General features: G+C 50.0%; 2 protein-coding genes, 1 long non-coding RNA gene and 1 other non-coding gene across 54 annotated transcripts in view; all 4 read left to right on the forward strand.

Moving 5' to 3' along the window:
* The window catches only part of Pum1 (pumilio RNA-binding family member 1), a 118327-nt gene extending 110553 nt beyond the window's left edge, over positions 1-7774 (forward strand). For 38 of the 50 annotated variants that reach the window (XM_006539296.4, XM_017320460.2, XM_017320461.2 and 35 more), the window contains 2 exons: positions 622-814; positions 5982-7774. In XM_006539296.4, the coding sequence (XP_006539359.1) occupies positions 622-814; positions 5982-6113 (325 nt within the window). In that variant the 3' untranslated portion in view covers positions 6114-7774. The remainder of the gene's footprint in view (positions 1-621; positions 815-5981) is intronic. The other 12 variants (XM_006539294.4, XM_006539297.4, XM_017320459.2 and 9 more) reach the window with 1 other exon arrangement.
* Positions 1951-2033, forward strand: Gm23711. Its single transcript, XR_003955475.1, has one exon. It is a non-coding gene; the product is annotated as a small nucleolar RNA SNORD103/SNORD85 (small nucleolar RNA).
* A 2144-nt stretch (positions 7775-9918) lies between the features above and the next one.
* On the forward strand, positions 9919-14213 carry Gm12972. Of its 2 annotated transcripts, none has more exons than XR_001784547.2 (4): positions 9919-12398; positions 12500-12924; positions 13029-13101; positions 13678-14213. It is a non-coding gene; the product is annotated as a predicted gene 12972 (long non-coding RNA). The 2 variants fall into 2 exon arrangements; XR_001784548.2 differs by having other exon boundaries at positions 12500-12535.
* A 4533-nt stretch (positions 14214-18746) lies between these two features.
* Sdc3 (syndecan 3) overlaps positions 18747-19072 on the forward strand; it is a 33782-nt gene continuing 33456 nt past the window's right edge. The window contains exon 1 of the mRNA NM_011520.3: positions 18747-19012. Coding sequence (NP_035650.2) covers positions 18881-19012 — 132 coding nt within the window. The 5' untranslated portion in view covers positions 18747-18880. The remainder of the gene's footprint in view (positions 19013-19072) is intronic.

A 19072-nucleotide genomic window follows, 5' to 3' on the forward strand; every position in this document is an offset into this window, starting at 1 on the left:
TCATCTAATAAAGGCAGGCAATCAGGACAGGGCCTAGCCATCAGTGCAGCAGCGAGGCATTTACTATTAGCAAACCATGCCTTTGTGGAAGCTCTTATTTCTTTACTGCTCTCCTAGATGAACTGTGCAAGGTGCTCACATGTGCTGACACAGCACAGGGCCCTCAGTGGGCCAACATGAAATTCCTTCTCTGATCCTGGACTACTGCCATTTATTTCCCAGTGTCTGTGTCCTGCACAGAAGCTGTGTGACAAGCCCAGCGTGAGCTCACCAATGCAAGGACATCGTCCTAAGTCTTGATTCGTGTTGAAATAGTGATTGTGAGCCAGCTGAGCTATTAGAAAGCTCTGTGGTGAGCCTTGTGTGTCAGTCTGCTGGCTTCTCAAGATCATTACTTCTCGTGTCAGCAGGCCAGGGCCTCTCTCCTGGAGCACTGGGGCTCAGATGACTCACTGCTTGGTACCCCAGTGTTTCTGATCAAAACATGGATTTTACAGAGCCAGACCCTGGGGAAATGAGTTCCCTCCCTATGTGTGCCATCTCCCCTCAATGTCCATCCTGACAGATGTAGCCTAAGAGGGGATGTTTTCTGATTGTTTTTCTCCATTTGTCTCATGACAGCAATGTTGTGGAGAAGTGTGTTACTCACGCCTCACGTACAGAGCGTGCTGTGCTCATTGATGAGGTGTGCACCATGAACGACGGTCCCCACAGTGCCTTATACACCATGATGAAGGATCAGTATGCTAACTATGTGGTCCAGAAGATGATCGATGTGGCTGAGCCGGGTCAGCGGAAGATTGTCATGCACAAGGTAAGCAAGTTGGGTACCAGCCCAGAGTGTGCAGAGGGCAGCAGACACTGATTGGGCTTGTTTGTGGTTTTGTGCCAGGCTTGTTCTGTGTCGCCTGCTCGTCCTGTGTGGAGTCACTGTGGTCTCTGCTTCCCCTTCCTGCCCTCACCACTGTGGGAGTCTTATTTCTGGGATTTTCCTTTTTCCTTTAATTTTCTTCATTTTTCTTTTCTCTTATGGGTATGGGTGTTTTGTCTGAAAGCATACCTATGTGCTACATGTTTTGTAACATTTTGTTGAGTGTGGATGTTAGGGTGCACGTCTCCATCGCACTGAGGTGGTTAGGTTTGATGACAGGTGCCCTTTACCCACTGAAGTTGTTGGTCCTTAAGAAGCTTATTTCCTGTGTTCAAATGTTCTGGGGTGGGCCTGGTGCATGCTAGGCTAGCATTCTGCCACTAAGCCACATCCGCCTGTGTTTGGAGGGGTTACTTTGTTGCTGGCCTTAAAATCAGGCTCTTTGTGCCTTAGCTGTCTAAGGGCTGGAATTGTAGGCGTGTGCTGCACTTGTTTGTAAGGTAAATCCCTCCCTGGTCTCTGAGGTCAGCTCATCAGTCCAGAGGCAGCCTGCTTCCTGGAGCTCCTTGCCTCTTTCCACTCATTCCATTACACTTTCCTGCTGTTCCTTTCCAGGGAGGTAAATCTGCTTATTCCTCATAAGTGGTACCAGACAATCCAGCAAACCTGAGCTGTGTGTTATTCAGCCCAGGCCTTCCTTCATTCTTCCTCTTGTTCACTGGTCACAATGCTGAAGCCTGCTCGCTGTGTGTAGGCGGTGGGCAGCATGCACATGGCTAAGGCCTGGTCCCTGCCACCGGCCCAGGTGGCAGGAGCAGTGGGAAACAGTGCTGGCCGTGCGGGAGGCCCTCACTGCCTCCACTGCAGAATCAAGGCTGGGGAGAGTTAGACAGGAGAAAGGGAGCAGAGACCCAGGCAGTGAGTGGGAGTTGATGGTGGAGTCACCCAAGAGATCCACAGGTAGGGAAGGCACACGCACCACAGCTATTTGTCCCAGGTAGCTCCAAGGCCTCTAGCCAGTACTCCTCACCTTGGTGCTCTGAGCTCCCTCAGCCTTCTCAGCGGAGGGGTTGCTATTGTCTGGCGGTGATGACCCACTTGCCCTCACTGAGGACAAAGTTCGATAATGAGAATCTTTGTTATGGACTCGTTCTGAGCCAGACAGGATCCCACCAGCTCTGATTCAGACCAATTCCACTACCAGCCAGTGTGCAGATGGTGGCAGTTGAAGGCTGGTGCAGCCTGGAGCACTTGAGGCTGAGTCTCACACCTTGCTTGTGTGTGAAGGTGCTGTGAGGCGAGGCTAGTGTATGTAGGAGCTGGAAGTAGGCGCACAGTGATGAAGACCTGGGGACCAGAGAGGAGACACGTTATATGTGTGCTTCAGCGTGCATATGAAGGCCAGAGGACAGCATACTTGATTTCTTCTACCCTGTGGGCTCTGAGAATGAAACCTGGAGGTTGTCAGGCTTAGTGGCAAGTGACTTTACCCACGGAACAATCATTCATACCCAGGACTGTGCTTTAAATAATCGTCTTGCTCATGCACCACCACTGTAGCTTCAGGGGAAGTTATGGAAGCAGCTGAGCTAATAGCTGGTAGTGTTTTTCAGACTGAAGAGAAGTGGTCAGTAGAAGCTGGAATCAAGAGGCCAGGATCTGTCTGCATACAGTTAGGTCGTGTGGGGGGGGGGGGGAGTGCAGTAGGGCTGTGTGAAGGTTCAGAACCGTAAAAGCTAGATTACACTCATATGGGGGTGTTTGAGGTGGGGAGGTGGCACAAACAAGGACACTTGAGTCTTTGAGAAGCCCTTCTTGAATACTGGGTTCTTACTACACCTGGGGGTGCAGGTCCTTTGAATAGGAAAACTTGGGAAGGTATATAGATTGCTACATAGAACAATTTGTTGCCATCCACTGTCCCTGTAGATACCCAGATAGAGGTGTACTATTTTCTAGCCTGTAGTCTTTGTGGGTTCATAGCAATTTCTAGAGCTCCTTGGCCCTTTCCTTGCTCTGAGCTTGCAGTTGAGCAGACTAACTGCTGACCTTGTAGGCTTCACCCCTCTCCTTTGGCATGGTACTCCTTGAGATTTTTATGATTTGGGGTTGGGAACAGTTAAAACACCCCTTACCCCATCTTCTGTTTCCTGAGTGGAAAGATTAATATCTGAGCAGAAGGAAGTCAGCACTGTAGCTGTCTCTGCGCTCCAAGTGAGGTCCTCTCTCACCTGGGTGCACATGAATGCCCGGATGGAGGAGTAAGGCATGGGGGTTAGGGCTGGGGAGTGGTGACTACCGTGAGGTTGGAAGAATGGGTTTCTGGGTTGTGATGCCTTTGCGCTTCCTTATCCCTAGTTTGTCTTTGGAAAGACAGACAGTCAGATCCGCTCTGTCCTTGAGCTGCATTGGCACAGTGTCTGCCCTCTTCACTTGTCTCTTTCCTTTTCTATTTATTTATTTATTGCTGTGATCAAGCACAATGACCACAAGCAGCTTGGGAAGGAAAGGGGCTACCTCATCTTTAAAACAGACACTTAGCCTACTCCATTGTTGAGGGAATTGAACAGCAGGAACCTGGAGGCAGGAGGAGTGCTGCTTGCTGGCTTGCCTTGTTCAATCTGATTGTTTATAGCAGCCAGGGGTGTCCCGCCCACAGGCCAATCAGGTGGGGGCATTTTCTCAACCAAGGTTCCTTCTAAAGTAACTAGCTTGTATCATGTTGACATTAAAAACTAGCCAGCAGTCAGCCCCTTGTCAGCTTAATTTAACCCTGTTCATCTCCAAGATCTCTTATTAATATTAACCTCATAATATAAAACATTTCAATGTTTAAAGCCCTGTAGTCTTTACAAATACTTTAAAAGTTCAGTTTCTTTAAAATATCCAGTCTCTTTAAAAGTTCAAGCCTCTAAAATATCCATAGTCCCTAAAACTCTGAAAGTCTCTCAGCTGGCTCCTGTAAGAGCAAACTAAGTTAAATCCTTTCTTAGTCCAAGAAGGCAGAGTAGGGCACAGTGACTCAAAGCAAAACCAAAGCCCAGCAGTGAGAGTTCTGGATTCACCGGGGTCTTTTGGGTCCCCCCCCGAGGGCTTGGACAAGCCCCCCACAGTCCCCCACAGCCCGCTTAGTTATCTCCTAGTCTTCGGCTGGCTGCACTGCATAGCTGGGGCCAAGCCAGCTTAGCCAGCAGTCAACGGGGAGAGAGGGAGGGAGGGAGGGAGAATTAAAGAAAGAAAGGACGCTTAGACACCATTGTAACATGACTCCAGCCAGTGCTGAGGCGGGTTTACTTGTTGTCAGTCTGCATTTATACCATTCTAGGTATATGCGAAGAGTAGGATCAGTTCTAGGTCGAGGATGAAGTCGTCAAGGAACAAACAAGCAATACAGAAAGTCCCATAGTCACTGTGTCTAGGGGTTTATCAGGATGACCAAGATAAAAGGAATACAATATATTCCTCAACTGTATTCATCTTGGGCCTTGTGCTAGTCCAGTGTAAATATTCTTATCTGAGCCTACTCCCTTGTCCTCCTAGTCTAGTGTAAATATTCTTCAATATCCTTGAAGCAGCATTAAGGACTGTATTGGTCTCCACCTTTACCAGTAACCTCTCCGGAGTATTCTTCAGGGATTCTGACCCTGCCATGTTATTACCAAGCTTCAACTTCTCTCATGCTTCATTGCATCTTAGGCCTTCTACCCACTGAGGCTGCACCCCATCAGCGGCCCCTCCTATCCTCTCACAGTGCCAAGGTTCAGAGTCGTTCCATGACCTCTTAACAGGCAAGAGTGTCTTACACGTTACCAAGGTTTGTTGCAGCATGACGAGCCCCTTGACTCCTGGGCTACAGCGTCTGTGTACTGACCCTGAGGAAATGCTCTCGGAAGATTTGCTTCACTGATGCCGGTCTCTTCTTCTTTTTTTTTGTTTTTTGTTTTTTGTTTGTTTTGGTTTTTCAAGACAGGGTTTCTCTGTGTAGCCCTGGCTGTCCTGGAACTCACTCTGTAGACCAGGCTGGCCTCGAACTCAGAGATCCACCTGCCTCTGCCTCCCAAGTGCTGGGATTAAAGGCGTGCGCCACCACCGCCCCGCTGCTGATCTTTTCTTAATCACAGCCCCAGCTGACCAGTATCAATTGTACCAGCAAAGCAAAGGTTTCACTTCAGCGGTTAATACAAATATCACTTAAATGGCCCCAGTAGAGCCCTTGCTTCCCTCAGACGCTTAACAAATAGTGCTTTTTTGTCTGTACTGCTAGCAACATTATCTTAAAGCTCCCACAGAAGCCCACTAAGCTCTGAGCATACGGTGGCTTTTCCAGCCCAAACTTCAGGTGCTACCACAATCCTCCTTAGCACTCCCAGCACTACTGACCTGGTACCAAGTTATGTCTTAGGGTTTCTGTTGCTGTTGTGAACAACACCAAAAGCAGCTGAGCAGGAAGGGATTTGTTTCATCTTACAGTTTTTCCATCATCCAAGGCAGGCAGGGCAGGAAGCTCTGGCACTGGCTGATTCAGAAGTCACGGGGACTGCTGCTTCTTGGCTTGGTCCCAGTAGTTTGCTCAGCCTGCTTTCTTAGAGCACCCAGAACCACCCGCACATGGTGGTACCACTCACATCAATCATCAAACAAGAAAATGCGTCACAGGCTTGTCCACACACAGCCCAATTAGGTGGGGGCATTTTCTCAATTGAGGTTTCCTCTACCATAATGAGTCTAACTTGTAAAGTTGATGTAAAAACTAGCCAGTGCAATTGGTCACTGTTAACTGGAAGAAATCCTGTGCCCTGGCGAGGCAGGGATCTGGTGGTGAGTTCAGACATCTGGTTCCCCAAAGGAAGCCCCAACTGTCAGGACAACCTGGTTTTCTACGTGCAGCTGGCTGGCATAGGCTATTCTGTCATGGTTCTCTGTCCTTTGTCAGTGCTTAGGGCAAGAGCTCCCGTCTTTACCTCGTGGCTTGCTAGCAATAAGAGGACAGGAGTACCTTTCGGGATGAAGCACTATATATGTACACTGTATATTCTGTGTCTGGGTCTGTCTGGGAAGGGTCTGGAGGTGCCTCTCCAGCCAAGAGTAATACCCACACTGTCCTCTCCAGATCCGGCCACACATTGCGACGCTTCGAAAGTACACCTATGGCAAGCACATCCTGGCCAAGCTCGAGAAGTACTACATGAAGAATGGCGTGGACTTGGGGCCCATTTGTGGTCCCCCTAATGGTATCATCTGAACAGTGCACCCACGTCCCTGTCCCGCTGACCTCACTGACCCTGGCAGATCCAACCAGCAACCAGAGGTGCCCAGCTCAGCGTCGGAAGTGGGCAACGGTTGCTCCGGGATTGCTCCCTCCTCCAAAAAACAGAATCAGATCCACTTGTGGAAAGGCCTTTGTAAATTTCATTTTATTACACATAACATGTACTAATTATTTTTTTTAATTGACTAATTGCCCTGCTGTTTACTGGTGTATAGGAACTTGTACATAGGTAATCAGTGTACATGGGAGGCCACATGCTTTGTTCAATGTTGTATCTATATTCCACATGTGGACACTTTCAGGGTGGTTGGTTTAACAAAAAAAGTTAAAAAAAAAGACAAAAAAAGGTTTTTAACTCATTTGCCTTGTGGCAAGTTTTGCAAATAGCTCTTCCCCACCTCCTCATTTTATTATTAAAAAAAAAAAACCTGAGAAATTTGAATTTTAGTTAAATGATCTCAAACTGGCATTTAACACTGTTTATAAAATATATATATATATACATATATACATATATGAAATGGGAACGTTTCAGAGTTGCTAGAGCATCAGCCTGTGATATGGAGTTTATGACGCTCTTTTTTTGGAGATGACCTCGTGCTGAGGGAGGTGGTAGCTGCAGATCCAGGAGGAGCGGGGACCCCAGAGGCCCAAGGCCAGTGGGCATGGCCACTTGCTGCCTGTGGTTGCCTGTGTGAACACTGGGAAGCAGGATCTGACTGTTTAGCATGAGAGAATACCCAGCTCGGCCCTGGTCTGGCTTCTATAGATACATAGTGTATACTTGTGTAGACTTTGCATATATACGGATTTGTAGTATTTTCCTGTTTTGATGTCTAATCTGTATCTATAATGTACCCTAGTAGTCGGACATACTTTTGATTGTACAATTGTACATTTGTATACCTGTAATGTAAATGTGGAGGAGTTTGATCAACACGAACACGTTTTTGGTAAGAAGAGAATCAGCCAGCCCGTGCACTCTGTATATCCCACCTTTTATGGTCGTAGCAGATAGTGTTGTATATTGTAAATTGTAATTTCAACCAGAAGTAAATTTTTTTCTTTTGAAGGAATAAATGTTCTTTATACAGCCTAGTTAATGTTTAAAAAGGAAAAAAAAATAGCTTGGTTTATTTGTCAGCTAGTCAAGACGGTAGTGAGAGCCTTTCTAAATGTTACTTCAGATGCTTCAGTTCACACTAGTGTCCCCCCCCCCCCTTTTTTTTTAATCCTAAAAAAGGTAATGTTTCGCTTATTTTGTGACAGTCAAAAAGGATGTGCAGAAGTTTCGCCTGCCCCCTCCCTGCTCAGCGCCACCCCTTGTAAAGTGACTCGCCCTCCGTTTTGTACAGATGAGCTGTATTTTGCATTTTGTCTACTTGTAAGTGAATGTAACATACTGTCAACCCTCGTTTGAATATAGACTGTAACACTACACGGTGTACATTTCCAGAGCCTTGTGTATATTTCCAATGAACTTTTTGCAAGCACACTTGTAACCATATGTGTATAATTAACAAACCTGTGTATGCTTATGCCTGGGCAACTATTTTTTGTAACTCTTGTGTAGATTGTCTCTAAACAATGTGTGATCTTTATTTTGAAAAAAATACAGAACTTTGGAATCTGAATTTGTACTGCTCTCACTTCTCAAACCTGCTCAGGCAAGCCCTGCTCTAGCCTGCCTCTGCCTCTGCCTCTGCTCCAGCCTGCCTCTGCAGCTGCTCAGATGGAGAAGAAGGGTGGAGGAGTAGAGTGGGGTTGGGGTTTCAAGCTGATGGCTTCTCAGCCTAATTTGTCCTGAGAGGTTGAGTTCAGTTTGCCTCATGTCTGATTTCGAAGTGATAGTCTTTTCCTGGGGATGAACACACACGAGATGGGTGAATTTTTACTGGGTCACTAACAAGGGGTCACTCACAGCTGCATCACAGAGCAGCCTCTCTTTTCCCCAGCCCATGCTGTAACCTGAGGCTCTCTGCAGAACATGTAAGCAGTTGCACAGTCGAGCCTTGTATAAAAGCTGGGGAGATAACCTTGAGAATCTTCAGTTTTTGCTTTCCTAAATGTGAGCTTTTGTTCACCACCTGAGTCTCATGAACCTCCCCTCCTGGGAAGGACTGTTTCCGTTCAGAGAAAATTGCCAGACAAGCGTGATGTGGTGGCTTCAAGTCCAGCAGAGGGAGGCAGATCTCTAGAGTTCCTGGCCAGCCTGGTCTATTAGATCGAGTTCTTGGACAGCCTGGGCTACACAGAGACCCTTGTCTTGAAAACTAGAAGATTGAGAGAGGGAAGGAAGTACCCAGCTTGCTCAGAAATCCTCAATGTGGGTCTCCTGCACCTCTTTGCAAGTCTGTGCCTGTGGCTGACTGCCCTGTCCTGCTGACCATCCTGCGGGGTTTTCATTTTGGCTTCTGGCATTTTTGGCATTGGGAAGTATTCTTTCTGAGACTGATAGTCCCATAGCTGGGAATGCCCACTCAGGCTATTCAGTGTCTAGCTTGCTCTGATTACCCTCAGATTGAGAGCCCCTGGGCTCACAGTAGCTCCTGTTCTCAGGATGTCCACCCTTCCTCCACCCAGCTGTTAGTCAAGAGTCACCTTTGGCAAAAATTGACAAAGGTTTAGCCAGAAAGACCAGAGAACCTGAAATTTCACCTGGCCTCCTGCTTGTTGGGGCCTCTAGTCAATAATATGCCATCGAGGCCTCCTGGACAGAAAGGAGAAGTGATGGTTTCCAGTTGAAGGCCTGATTCTGCTTTAACAGTTGGGAGTTGGGCGGTGCCCTGGCCTTGCCTGTTGGGACTTCCCAGAGCAGGGATATGCTGAGGGGAGGTGGCTAGTGGCTGGGGTCTGTGTTTGGGACATCCAGGGACTCTCATTACCCTCTGCATTTGCTTGTAGTTGCTTGATTTTGGTTCCATTAGCATTTCAGTGGAGAAGCACCTGTGTGGAAGCCCTGCTGGAAAGGGGATGGTCTCTAGTTTCAAGCCTTTCGTGTGTCAGGATTAAATGGTGCTTTTAATCCTCACCTGCCCCTGAGACCCAATTCTCTGTAAAAGGGGAAACTACCAGAATACTAATAAGTACTTTCAGAAGGAGTTGTGTAGATTGAGATTTTGTAACCGAGTAGTGCCCAATGCATTATGTAACAAGCAACGTTTGCATGTTCCCTGTTTATGGTTGGAGACTTCATTTTAATAGCTTCTAGTTATAAGACTATCCACAGCCTCTTCTCCCCCCCCCCCCACCCACCCACCCACTTGGTGGCTACGCACACAGAACAGGAACTATCTTAAGAACCCAGAAGCCTGTCATCAACCCTAAGAGAGGCAAAGGCAGGAGGATGGAGGGTCTGGCCTTAAGCTACAGTAACACGAGTGTCTCAGAAGTAGAAAAACAAAGCCAACTGAGCCAGTGCATATTTATAAATCCCAACACTTGGGAGACAAGATGTTTAGGAATTCCAAGATCATCTTGGCCACACAGTGAGCCAGAGTGACTGCATGAGATCCCGTCGGGGAAGGTTTGGGAAGGATGCTTGATTGTTCCACGGCACAGTCCAGAGGACCTTTGTCTGTCCACCTTTACCTTCCAGGCTTTTGGAGGCAGGTTTTATTTTGCTGATTCTGTCTCTTCTTCCCATCATATGGTGGGTACATCTGGCTTTACATGGGCTTTATCCTCACATTTGGGTGGCAAGTGCTTTACACTGAATATCCCAGCCTGAGACCCGTCTTAAACAAAAACAAACCCAGGAGACGAAACCTGTTTTTTTTTTTTTTTTTTTTTTTTTTTTTTTGATTAAAGAAGTCTGTCCAATGCAATTCACTGGACACGAACTCCGCTGACATGGGAAGGCCCACTCCAGATCCATAAGCCAAGGTTCCACATTCAGATGAGACACTTCGTGATATCCTCCCTCCGCAGGGCTGTTTGATGGGGCAAGCTGGGCTCCCAGGCTGTGTCCACCCCTCATCCTTGAGCCAACCAGGAGGGAGTCCACGGATGTTTCAGCTCATATAGCAGAAGAGATGAAACTCAGGTTTGGTGTACCCTGAAAACCAAGCCAGAGTTTTATCTGACTCTCCTGACTCTGGATCCAGTGCTCTGTTTATACATCTCGCCCTGCCATTGCCTGTGTAGCCTAGGGATTCCTACCTTATAGAGTTGCAGCAGAGGCCTATGAGAGGGCTCAGTGTGGGTAAAGGTGCTTGTTACCAACTCTGGTGACTGAGTTTGATCCCCTGAACCCACATGTTGAGAGGAAGAGAACTGGCTCCCATGAATTGACCTCTTAGATACCTGCACACTGTGGAACAAACATGCGCCCACATGTATGTACACGAACACACACACACACACATGCTACTCTTGCAGAGGACCCGAGTTTAACCTCAGCACGCAAATAAAGAGCCTCATAACTGCCTGTGACTCCAGCTCCATGGGATCTGAAGCCTTCATCTGGACTCCAGGGACACCCTTGTACACACACACACACACACACACACACACACACACACCCTTCATCTGGACTCCAGGGACACCCTTGTACACACACACACACACACACACACACACACACACACACACGACCAGGGTTCAATTCCCAGCACTCGCAAATAAAGAGCCTCATAACTGCCTGTGACTCCAGCTCCATGGGATCTGAAGCCTTCATCTGGACTCCAGGGACACCCTTGTACACACACACACACACACACACGACCAGGGTTCAATTCCCAGCACTCCCGTGGCACCCACCCCTAACTCCAGATTCAGATAGTATGATGCTCTTTTCTGGTCTCTAAATTTAGGCACCATATACGTGTAGTGCAAGGACAGACAGGTAGACAAAAGGCCCACAGATAAAATGAAAAAAAAAAAAAAAAACTAAATTGCAAACCCTCCAAAACAGCTGCACAGAAATAAAATTCACCGAGCTAGTTGCAAGAAACTTGTGACTTCTGGTAGTTACCAGGTCTGGTCACATGAGGGTGCTGCTGCCTAAACCAGACACTCCGGAGTCTTCAGGGCCTGCCTTTCAAGATCTGGAAGTAGAGTGAGGTTTGTTTCTTCTTCATTCCTCCCCAGGAAGGAAGTGTGCATGCCAGACCTTCACCATCTGGGGGTGGGAATCCAAGCTCACACATCTGGCTCAGATCCAGTTTGGATTTGCTCTATGTGACCCCTGTGAGGAGCCTCTGCCGTTTCCCCACTTGTCACCTGGTGGGGCCTGAGAAGAGCACTCGCAGCTCCAAGGTAGCCCTTGGGGGGTCCTGGCCCCAGGGGACTTACCCAAGCTCCCAAACAGCACAGCCCAAACCTCCAAGTGTTTTCGTAACCACGAGCTTCATTGCCCCCGCTCCGTGAGTCTCTGTAGCTTTCTCCTCCTCCTGTGCAAAATGGGAGGAGAAAAACTACTTCACTGGACATATGGAAGCCCCTGACCCTGAGCTGGGCGCACATCTGGAAGAGAACACTACCCCTCACTTCCCTAGCTGTACAGAGGCACTCAGTTTCTTTGCTAGGGTGACTGTCACATCTCCAAAACTGGGCCACTTAATGGAGACAGTGGAGCTTTACCAAGCAACTCACTTGGGGGCCCCAAGGGTCCTGCCTGGTGGTGCTCTCCCCTTGAACCAAAGTACACAGTGATGCAGATCATAAGGTCACATGTGGCACTGTGGAAGTTGTACCTGGCACTCTGTGGGCAGAGGCTCCAGACACCTGGGAGAAACCCAGCCCCATTGCTACCCACTCCAGCTGCTCACTCCCTGGCCCCTGAGAGGTATCTCAACCTGTCGCTCCGTTTCAGGCAGAGAGTAACTCTCAATCAGTTGCCAGCCTCCTGTGGTAGTGGTGGGATCCACCTCTGTGCCATCACTTGGATTCTGAATATCAGGATGGCTGCAGGACTCAACCACAAGCCTGTCCCCTGTTGCCAGGTTCCCCTGCCAACCCCCATCTAGGCAAGGAGGACAAAAGTCTGCTGGTGACAGAGCAGGACGGCCCTCACCTGAGGGTAGCTACAAGTTACTGCTTCCCTGTCACCTTACGCAGCAGACTTCTGCCTCACCCTGGGGTGGGGGTTGGAGTCAACAGTGGCAGGGCTGGATGCCAGTTTCACAGGATCGCCCCAAACCTAAGATGTACTAATCTCAAACAGCAGCTGTGCCGAGAGAGCATGGACAACAGTCGAGCCACGCAGTCCAGGGGGGAGGCAGGATCTGCAGCTCTCAGATCCAGTCTCAAGATGGGGTGAGACAGGAAAGTATATTTTTAGGAGGTTTTTTGTTTTTTTTGGCTTTTTTTTTTTTTCCTTCCAGGAAAATGACTTTAAATGTGCAATTTATTCCCAGAAGCTCCGGTGTGCTATGGAAGGAGAAGCCTCTGAGGTAACGCCCTTCCCTCCTTCTCTCTCCCCTTCTCCCTTTTTCTTCTCCCCTCCCTCTCTTGCCCCCTCATTTCCTGTCTTTTCTCTCTTCTTCCTCGTAGTCCTTTCTCCTTTCCCATCTCCCTCCTCCTGCCTTCTTCCCCAGTCAGTCCTTGGGTCCCCAACACAGGAAAGAGATCAGGTGTGAGCCTGGGTTAGGCCTACCTTCCCCACAAGCCTTCCTAGTTCTGTGACCTCAGCCAGGGTCTCAGGCAGAGGTGACCAGGTCCTAAGACTTTACAGATCAGGGGCAGCTGGTAAGACGTGGACAAGGCTACCAGATAACCTGAGAGGGGACCCCAGGATGAAGAGACATCCGGTCCCCAGCTCAGCTATAGACTGTGTGGCAAGGTACCTATGACCTCACTTTCTACGACTCTCCTTTCTCCGTGTGAACTGGACAGATGAAGTGGCCTGGGCAGGTCGAGGCAAGCTACTTTCTCCTCTTTGGACAGGACAATTGCCATCTGAAGAGGAGTTACAATGACCAGTCACACCACACCTTCAGGAGATGGGGCCCGTTCTGGTGTGAGTTAATATAAGGTGGAAATAATAACCCGGAGTGGAGGGGCATTCTGCAGTAGGGTAGCTGTCCCCGGACTCGGAGGGGATGCAGCTTCTCTGAGTCACCTGCACTGGGGCTTTTTGAAGATACAGCTGCTTTTGAGTGGGTCACACATGCTGGGCTCGGATGGGGCTGTTCTATGGTCTGTTGAGTCCTGTCGGGGTGGAACAGGCAATTCTGTCCATCTCTCAAAGAAAAACAACAATGCTTAATCTAAGATTCTCAGATAGGGCTCCTGCCTCTGCACTAACGGAGCGTCAGGATGAAGCTCCAGGCCATGCTCCAGGCGCCTTCAGACCACTTGTCTGCCCCAGCCTCCCAGGAGATGCCACTGCTAGGAAGACCTCCTAGATTTCCCCAGGGGGAAAGCCTCATCCGGGCACCAGGCTGGGATGGGAATGGCTGTTGAAACAGTATGGCTGCGGCCTCAGGCCCCTCACTCGAACAACCCCCTTTCAAGGTTCTGTGCTACCTCAGGGTAGCTCTGGGCAGCTCAGGCTTCCCAGAGCCCATCCCACCATCTCCCTTCCCCTTCCCAGCTGCAGGTCTGGAACCCTCATGTGCCTTCCCGCAGCTCTGGCAGCTCTGGCCCAGATTCTTTGTGCTGCCAAGGGACCGGTTGGAGTCTTGGGGCTTCTACTGGTCCATCCACGGCCATCCCAGACATGAAGACTCGGACTTTTTTCTCCACATGTCCATGGACCTGAGGGACAATTGGGCACTGTGGCTACCAGCTGCTGCCCATGCTGGATTGCCACATGAGGGCAAAGGATGACCTCTGAGCCTCTCCAAGTTCTGCAAAGATAATTCTGGTTCCTCCCTGTCCTCCTAGGATCCTGTTTCAGTTCCTACACGTGTGTGTGTGTGGGGTCATTGACTCCTCAGCCTTGTTTCACCAAGCCTTTCCCAGAAGTAAATCTTGATGCTGACCTCCGTCCTGACTCTTGGGGTAAAAGAGAAGTTTGAGTAGGAGAGGGGAGGGGCTGAAAAAATGCAGGAGATGCTTGTGAGGACCCCCTGTCCCAAGGTGACCATCCAGTACTGAGGTTACACAATGGTGACGCACGCCTTTGATCTCAGCACTCAAAAGCAGAGTCAGGCAGATCTCTGTTAGCTCAAGGACAGCCTGGCCTACTGAAAGAATTTCAGCCTAGCCTGGGTTACATTGTGACACCGTCTCTATTTATTTAGTTTTACTTTTAATTAATTAATTTATTTTTTAAGGCCAGAGATGGTTGAATAGTTAAGCAAACTTGCAATGCTTTTAGAGGACCTGAATTTGGGGTCTTTGCAGTCACATCAGATCTGATGGCTACCTGTACCTCCAGAGGATCTGATGCCTTCTTCTGGCTTGCAAAGCCACCTTCGTCCAAGTCCCCTCCTCACATACTCATACCTAGACAATGTAAACTTGTTTATTTCTAAAGATCTGGGTCAAGATTCCTGGTTCAAATCCTGGCCCACACACTTCCCACCTGTGAGGCCAGAAGCGAGTTCCTGACCTCTAAGCCCTGGGGTTCTCCAACTGAAGAGTGGGGGGCCCTCAGAGCCAGCAGGTAAGGCCCTCACTGTGGGCTGGGCTCTCTCCAAGGAATTAGTCACTTGGTCCTCACAGCACTGGGTCTGGGAGGAGTCAAAGAGAGCGAGAGGGTGACTGGCTAGGGGGCATGGTGATGAGATGCCCTCTGTAATCTCAGCTTTTCCTACTCCCCAGGGGTTTTGAGGACCCATCTGCTTGACCAAACCCTTGGGAGAGGTAGATGGAGAGATAATCACTCCTGAGTCAAGTCTGGGGTGCACTGGACAGAGTGAGGTGTTGGTGACATTCCCTCCAGCTTTTTTTTTTTTTTGCTGGGGGTGGAGGCTCCAGTAGTTAGAAGACAGTTTCACAGAGGTACAAAGGACTGGGGAAAGACGCCTCAGCCAGCCCGTGGGGATCAGCTGCGTGCTAGGCTGTATCTGAGCATGTCCTTGGCATAGACTGTGGCTCCCTCAGTAACTCTTTAATTCACTCACCAAACACTTCCCAACACATCCTGGGGGTAAGAGCAGAGGCCAAGGTCCAGGTTCCCCTGGCTGGGCTTCGGTGGTAAGATGGTGGGGGTTTTGTGTGTGTGTGTGTGTGTGTGTGTACTCTTAGTTTGCTTTCTACTGCTGTGATAAAATGATCAAGAGCAAGGTGGGGAGGAAAGGGTTAACTTTGTCTTACAGCTCCCAGGTCACCCTCAGTCACTGAGGGAAGTCAGGGCAGGAGCTCAAGGCAGGAACCTGGAGGCAGGAACCGAAGGAGAGAATGTACACTTACAGACTTGTTCCCCAGGGTTTGCTCAGCCTGCTTTTCTTCCCTCCCTCCCTCCCTCCCTCCCTCCCTCCCTCCCTCCCTCCCTCCCTCTCTCCCTTCCTCCTTCCTTCCTTTCTCTCTCTCTCTTCCTCCTTTCCTCCCCCTTCTTCCTTCCTTCCTTCCTTCCTTCCTTCCTTCCTTATTTCTTTTTTATTTTTTTGAGACAAGGTTTCTCTGTGTAGCCTTACCTGTCCTGGAACTCACTCTGTAGACCAGGCAGACCTTAATAAATCAGGAGTATGTCTGCCACTGCCTCTGTCTTTTGACTAGCCAGGATTAAAGTCATGTCACTACCACCTGACTTAAATATTTTATTTATTTATTTATTTATTTATCTATTTATTTCTATGTGTAAGAGTGTTATGCCTGCCTGTATGTTTGTGCACAGCATTTGTGCCTAAGGAGGCCAGAAGAGGGCATCTGACCCACAGGGACTGGAGTTACAGGCAGTTGTGAGTTGCCTTGTGGGTGCTGGGAATTGAACCCAGGCCTTCTAGAAGAGCAGCCAGTGCTCTTAATCACTGAGCCATCTCTCTACCTCCAGCCTGCTTTCTTATACATCTGCAAAGGGATCACACCATTCACAGTGGACTGGGCTCTTCCACATTCTCAATCATTAATCAAGTAAATTCCCCCATCTGTCTATGGGCTAAGCTGATGGAAGCATTTTCTCAACTGAAGTTCCTTCTTCCCGGGTGACTCCAGCGTGTGTCATCTTAACAGCTGCCCAGTTCTTCAGCTCTGAAAAATGGGTTGGTGTCCTGTCAGAGAGAAGGGTGGAGGACAGGCGGCCTGGCTAGAGCCCTGCAGTTGTCCACTGAAAATCTGGACTTTCCCAGTTCCAGGAAAGACAGAAGGACTGGGGTGGGCGTGGTCGGGACTGTTTCTGCCTTTGGAGTCAAGAAGTCTTTGCCCGGTGACCTGCGGCTGGATGAAGGCAGTTTCTGGAGTCTGTTTGGATGAGGGTAGCACAGGGAAGGAGACATTCGTGTTCTGGGGATGTGATAAGGACACACACGGTGGTATAGGCAGGGTGACCTGTGATGTTCCAGGGACTAAATGTGCATCTCAACCCAGTCTGTGACTATACCTATAACAAGCAGCAGGTGGCGCTCCTAGCCCAAGATTCCCCACAAGGCTTCCTGCCGGGATCTCAGTAAAGGGGGTTTGCAGAATGAGGAAGGCAAGGCTGGGCCATGCTCCCTGGCAACCTGGTAGGCTCCTTTGAGCAACACTGTCAGCCTTGCTTGCCTCCCAGCATGGGCAGCTCAGTACTTTGCCCATCAGTCAGATCCAGCTGCCCCAAGGTTTTCTTTGCACCAAGTTGACATGCCACTCCTTGGGTCTCCTTCTTGATTCCAGCTAAACCTTTTTGTTTGTTTGTTTGTTTGTTTGTTTTTTTTTTTTTTTTTCAAGACGGGTTTCTCGGTATATCCCTAGCTGTCCTGAAATTCACTTTGTACACCAGACTGGCCTTGAACTCAGAAATCTGCCTGCCTCTGCCTCCCAAGTGGTGGGATTAAAGGCGTGCACCACCACCGCCCGGCCCAGCTAAACCTTTGAGAGCACCTCAGAACCAGTCCCAACCACATTGATTGAACTCCCAGTACACGAAAAGGAAGAGCTCACAAAAGCTTCCCAGCCTGTCCCCTGACCTGGTACACACAAGGCATTCAATATGTTTGTTGAATGAATAAGTGAAGCCCATATGGTCTTCATTTCCATCAGACATTGGGGAATAGGCTCAGAGAGGTGAAGTTGTACAAACAAGTACCAGAGCCCATGGTTGTCAGAACCAGGATTTGAACCCAAGCACTTGCTTAACCCAAAGCTAGAGTCCCTCAGCTCCTGGCTATGCTAGTGATAAAGCCAGTTCCTGATTCCTAGGCAGGTCAATCTTTTCATGTTGTATTCTTCAAGGCATCTTAGCTTCAAATGCCAAAACGCATCGAATGGGATTGATTTAAAAGACTCTTTGTGAGGGCCTGGGGATGTAGCTCAGTTGGTGGAGCACATGCCCTTCTGCACAAAGCTCTGGGTTCGGTTCTTAGCACAGCACAAATTGGATGTGATGGAGGTAGTAGGAATAGATGTTCAAGGTCATACTCAGCTACATCACAAGTTCAAGGTCAGCCTGAAAGTCCATCTTCCTTAAAAAAAAAGTGTCAACATTTATTTTTATCATTTTTAAAGGATTTATTTTTATTATTCGTGTGTATGTGTGCACACGCGGGCATGCGTGTCACACCTCTGCACATTAATGCAGGTGTCCTTGGAGGCTAAAGGTATTAGATCCTCTGAAGCTGGAGTCACAGGGCGTTGTGTCTAGCCTGGTGTGGGTACCGGGAACTAGTCACTTACATCTTTAAGTAGTATGCTGTATCTCTCACCAGCTCTCCCTCCCCTCTTATATTTGAAAATACAGAGACTCAGTATGTAGCCCAGGCTTTGAGATCCCTCTGCCTCAGCCTCCTAAGTCATGAGTACTGGGGTTACAGGCAGCTACTACTCAGGCTTGGCTCGTTCTCAGCGATCTGTAAGCCACAGAGTGGACGCCCCCCCCCCCCCAGGATGTCTACCGAGGTTAGCTAGGCAAGCCTTGCATACCTGTGATGCCCCAGCCTCTCACTCCCTCTGGGGAACCCATCTCACACTCTGCCTTATATGGTGCGGAGCTTCATGCTCTGGGTTTCTTTCCAAGGACACATGGCCATCAAATGGATAGTGCCGATTGCAGGGACATCAAAGGGTGTCCTGCTCAGCTCACATGCCAACTAACCAACGCCTACCCTTACCAGCCTCCCCGGAGACCCCTTAGTGCAACTGAGCCCCTGTGAATGGGAAACTGGAGACTTCACCAGCGTGTGAGCAGCAGACGCGTGCTGGTGTTCGCCATGCGTGCCTGTAGCTGACCCAAGCCCCTGCTTCCTGAACTCAGGGTGGCTAGGGGCCTGTGTCTCTCAGACAAACAGGCCAAGGAGAAGCTCAGGAGGACCAGGGGGAACCCCGAGTCGGGGTCCTCTGACACCACCCTACTGGGAGCAGAGAGACCCGGGGTGCTGTCTGGAAGAGCAGGTTCTCCCGCGGCTCGCACACGGCGTGCTTCGCGGATCCACAGTAGGGGGGCAGACGTCAACGCCCCTCGCCCCCCCCCCCCTGCGCGGGGGGAAACTGAGGCCGGGGGCGGTGTCGCGTGCCGGTGTCGCCGCGGCCCCGCCCTCCTGCTCGCCCCGCCTGCGCGGGGGGCGGCGGCGGTGGCGGCGGCGGCGGCGACGCTTCCTGCGGGCGCGGCCGCTGTGGGCGCGGAGCCGCGAGCGAGCGAACGAACGAGCGAGGCGGAGCCGGCGGCCGAGGAGCCGAGCGCAGGTCCCGCGCAGCCCGCGCCGCGAACAAAGGCCGCCATGAAGCCCGGGCCGCCGCGCCGCGGGACCGCACAGGGGCAGCGCGTGGACACCGCCACCCATGCGCCCGGGGCCCGCGGGCTGTTGCTGCCACCGCTGCTGCTGCTGCTGCTGGCCGGCCGCGCCGCGGGGGTGAGTGATGGGCCCCAAGAGGGTCCCCAGCGTGTACCCCGCGTGTCTTTGCGTGTCCCC

Source organism: Mus musculus, chromosome 4, assembly GCF_000001635.26.
Source record: "Mus musculus strain C57BL/6J chromosome 4, GRCm38.p6 C57BL/6J".
NCBI classification, from domain to species: Eukaryota; Metazoa; Chordata; class Mammalia; order Rodentia; family Muridae; genus Mus; species Mus musculus.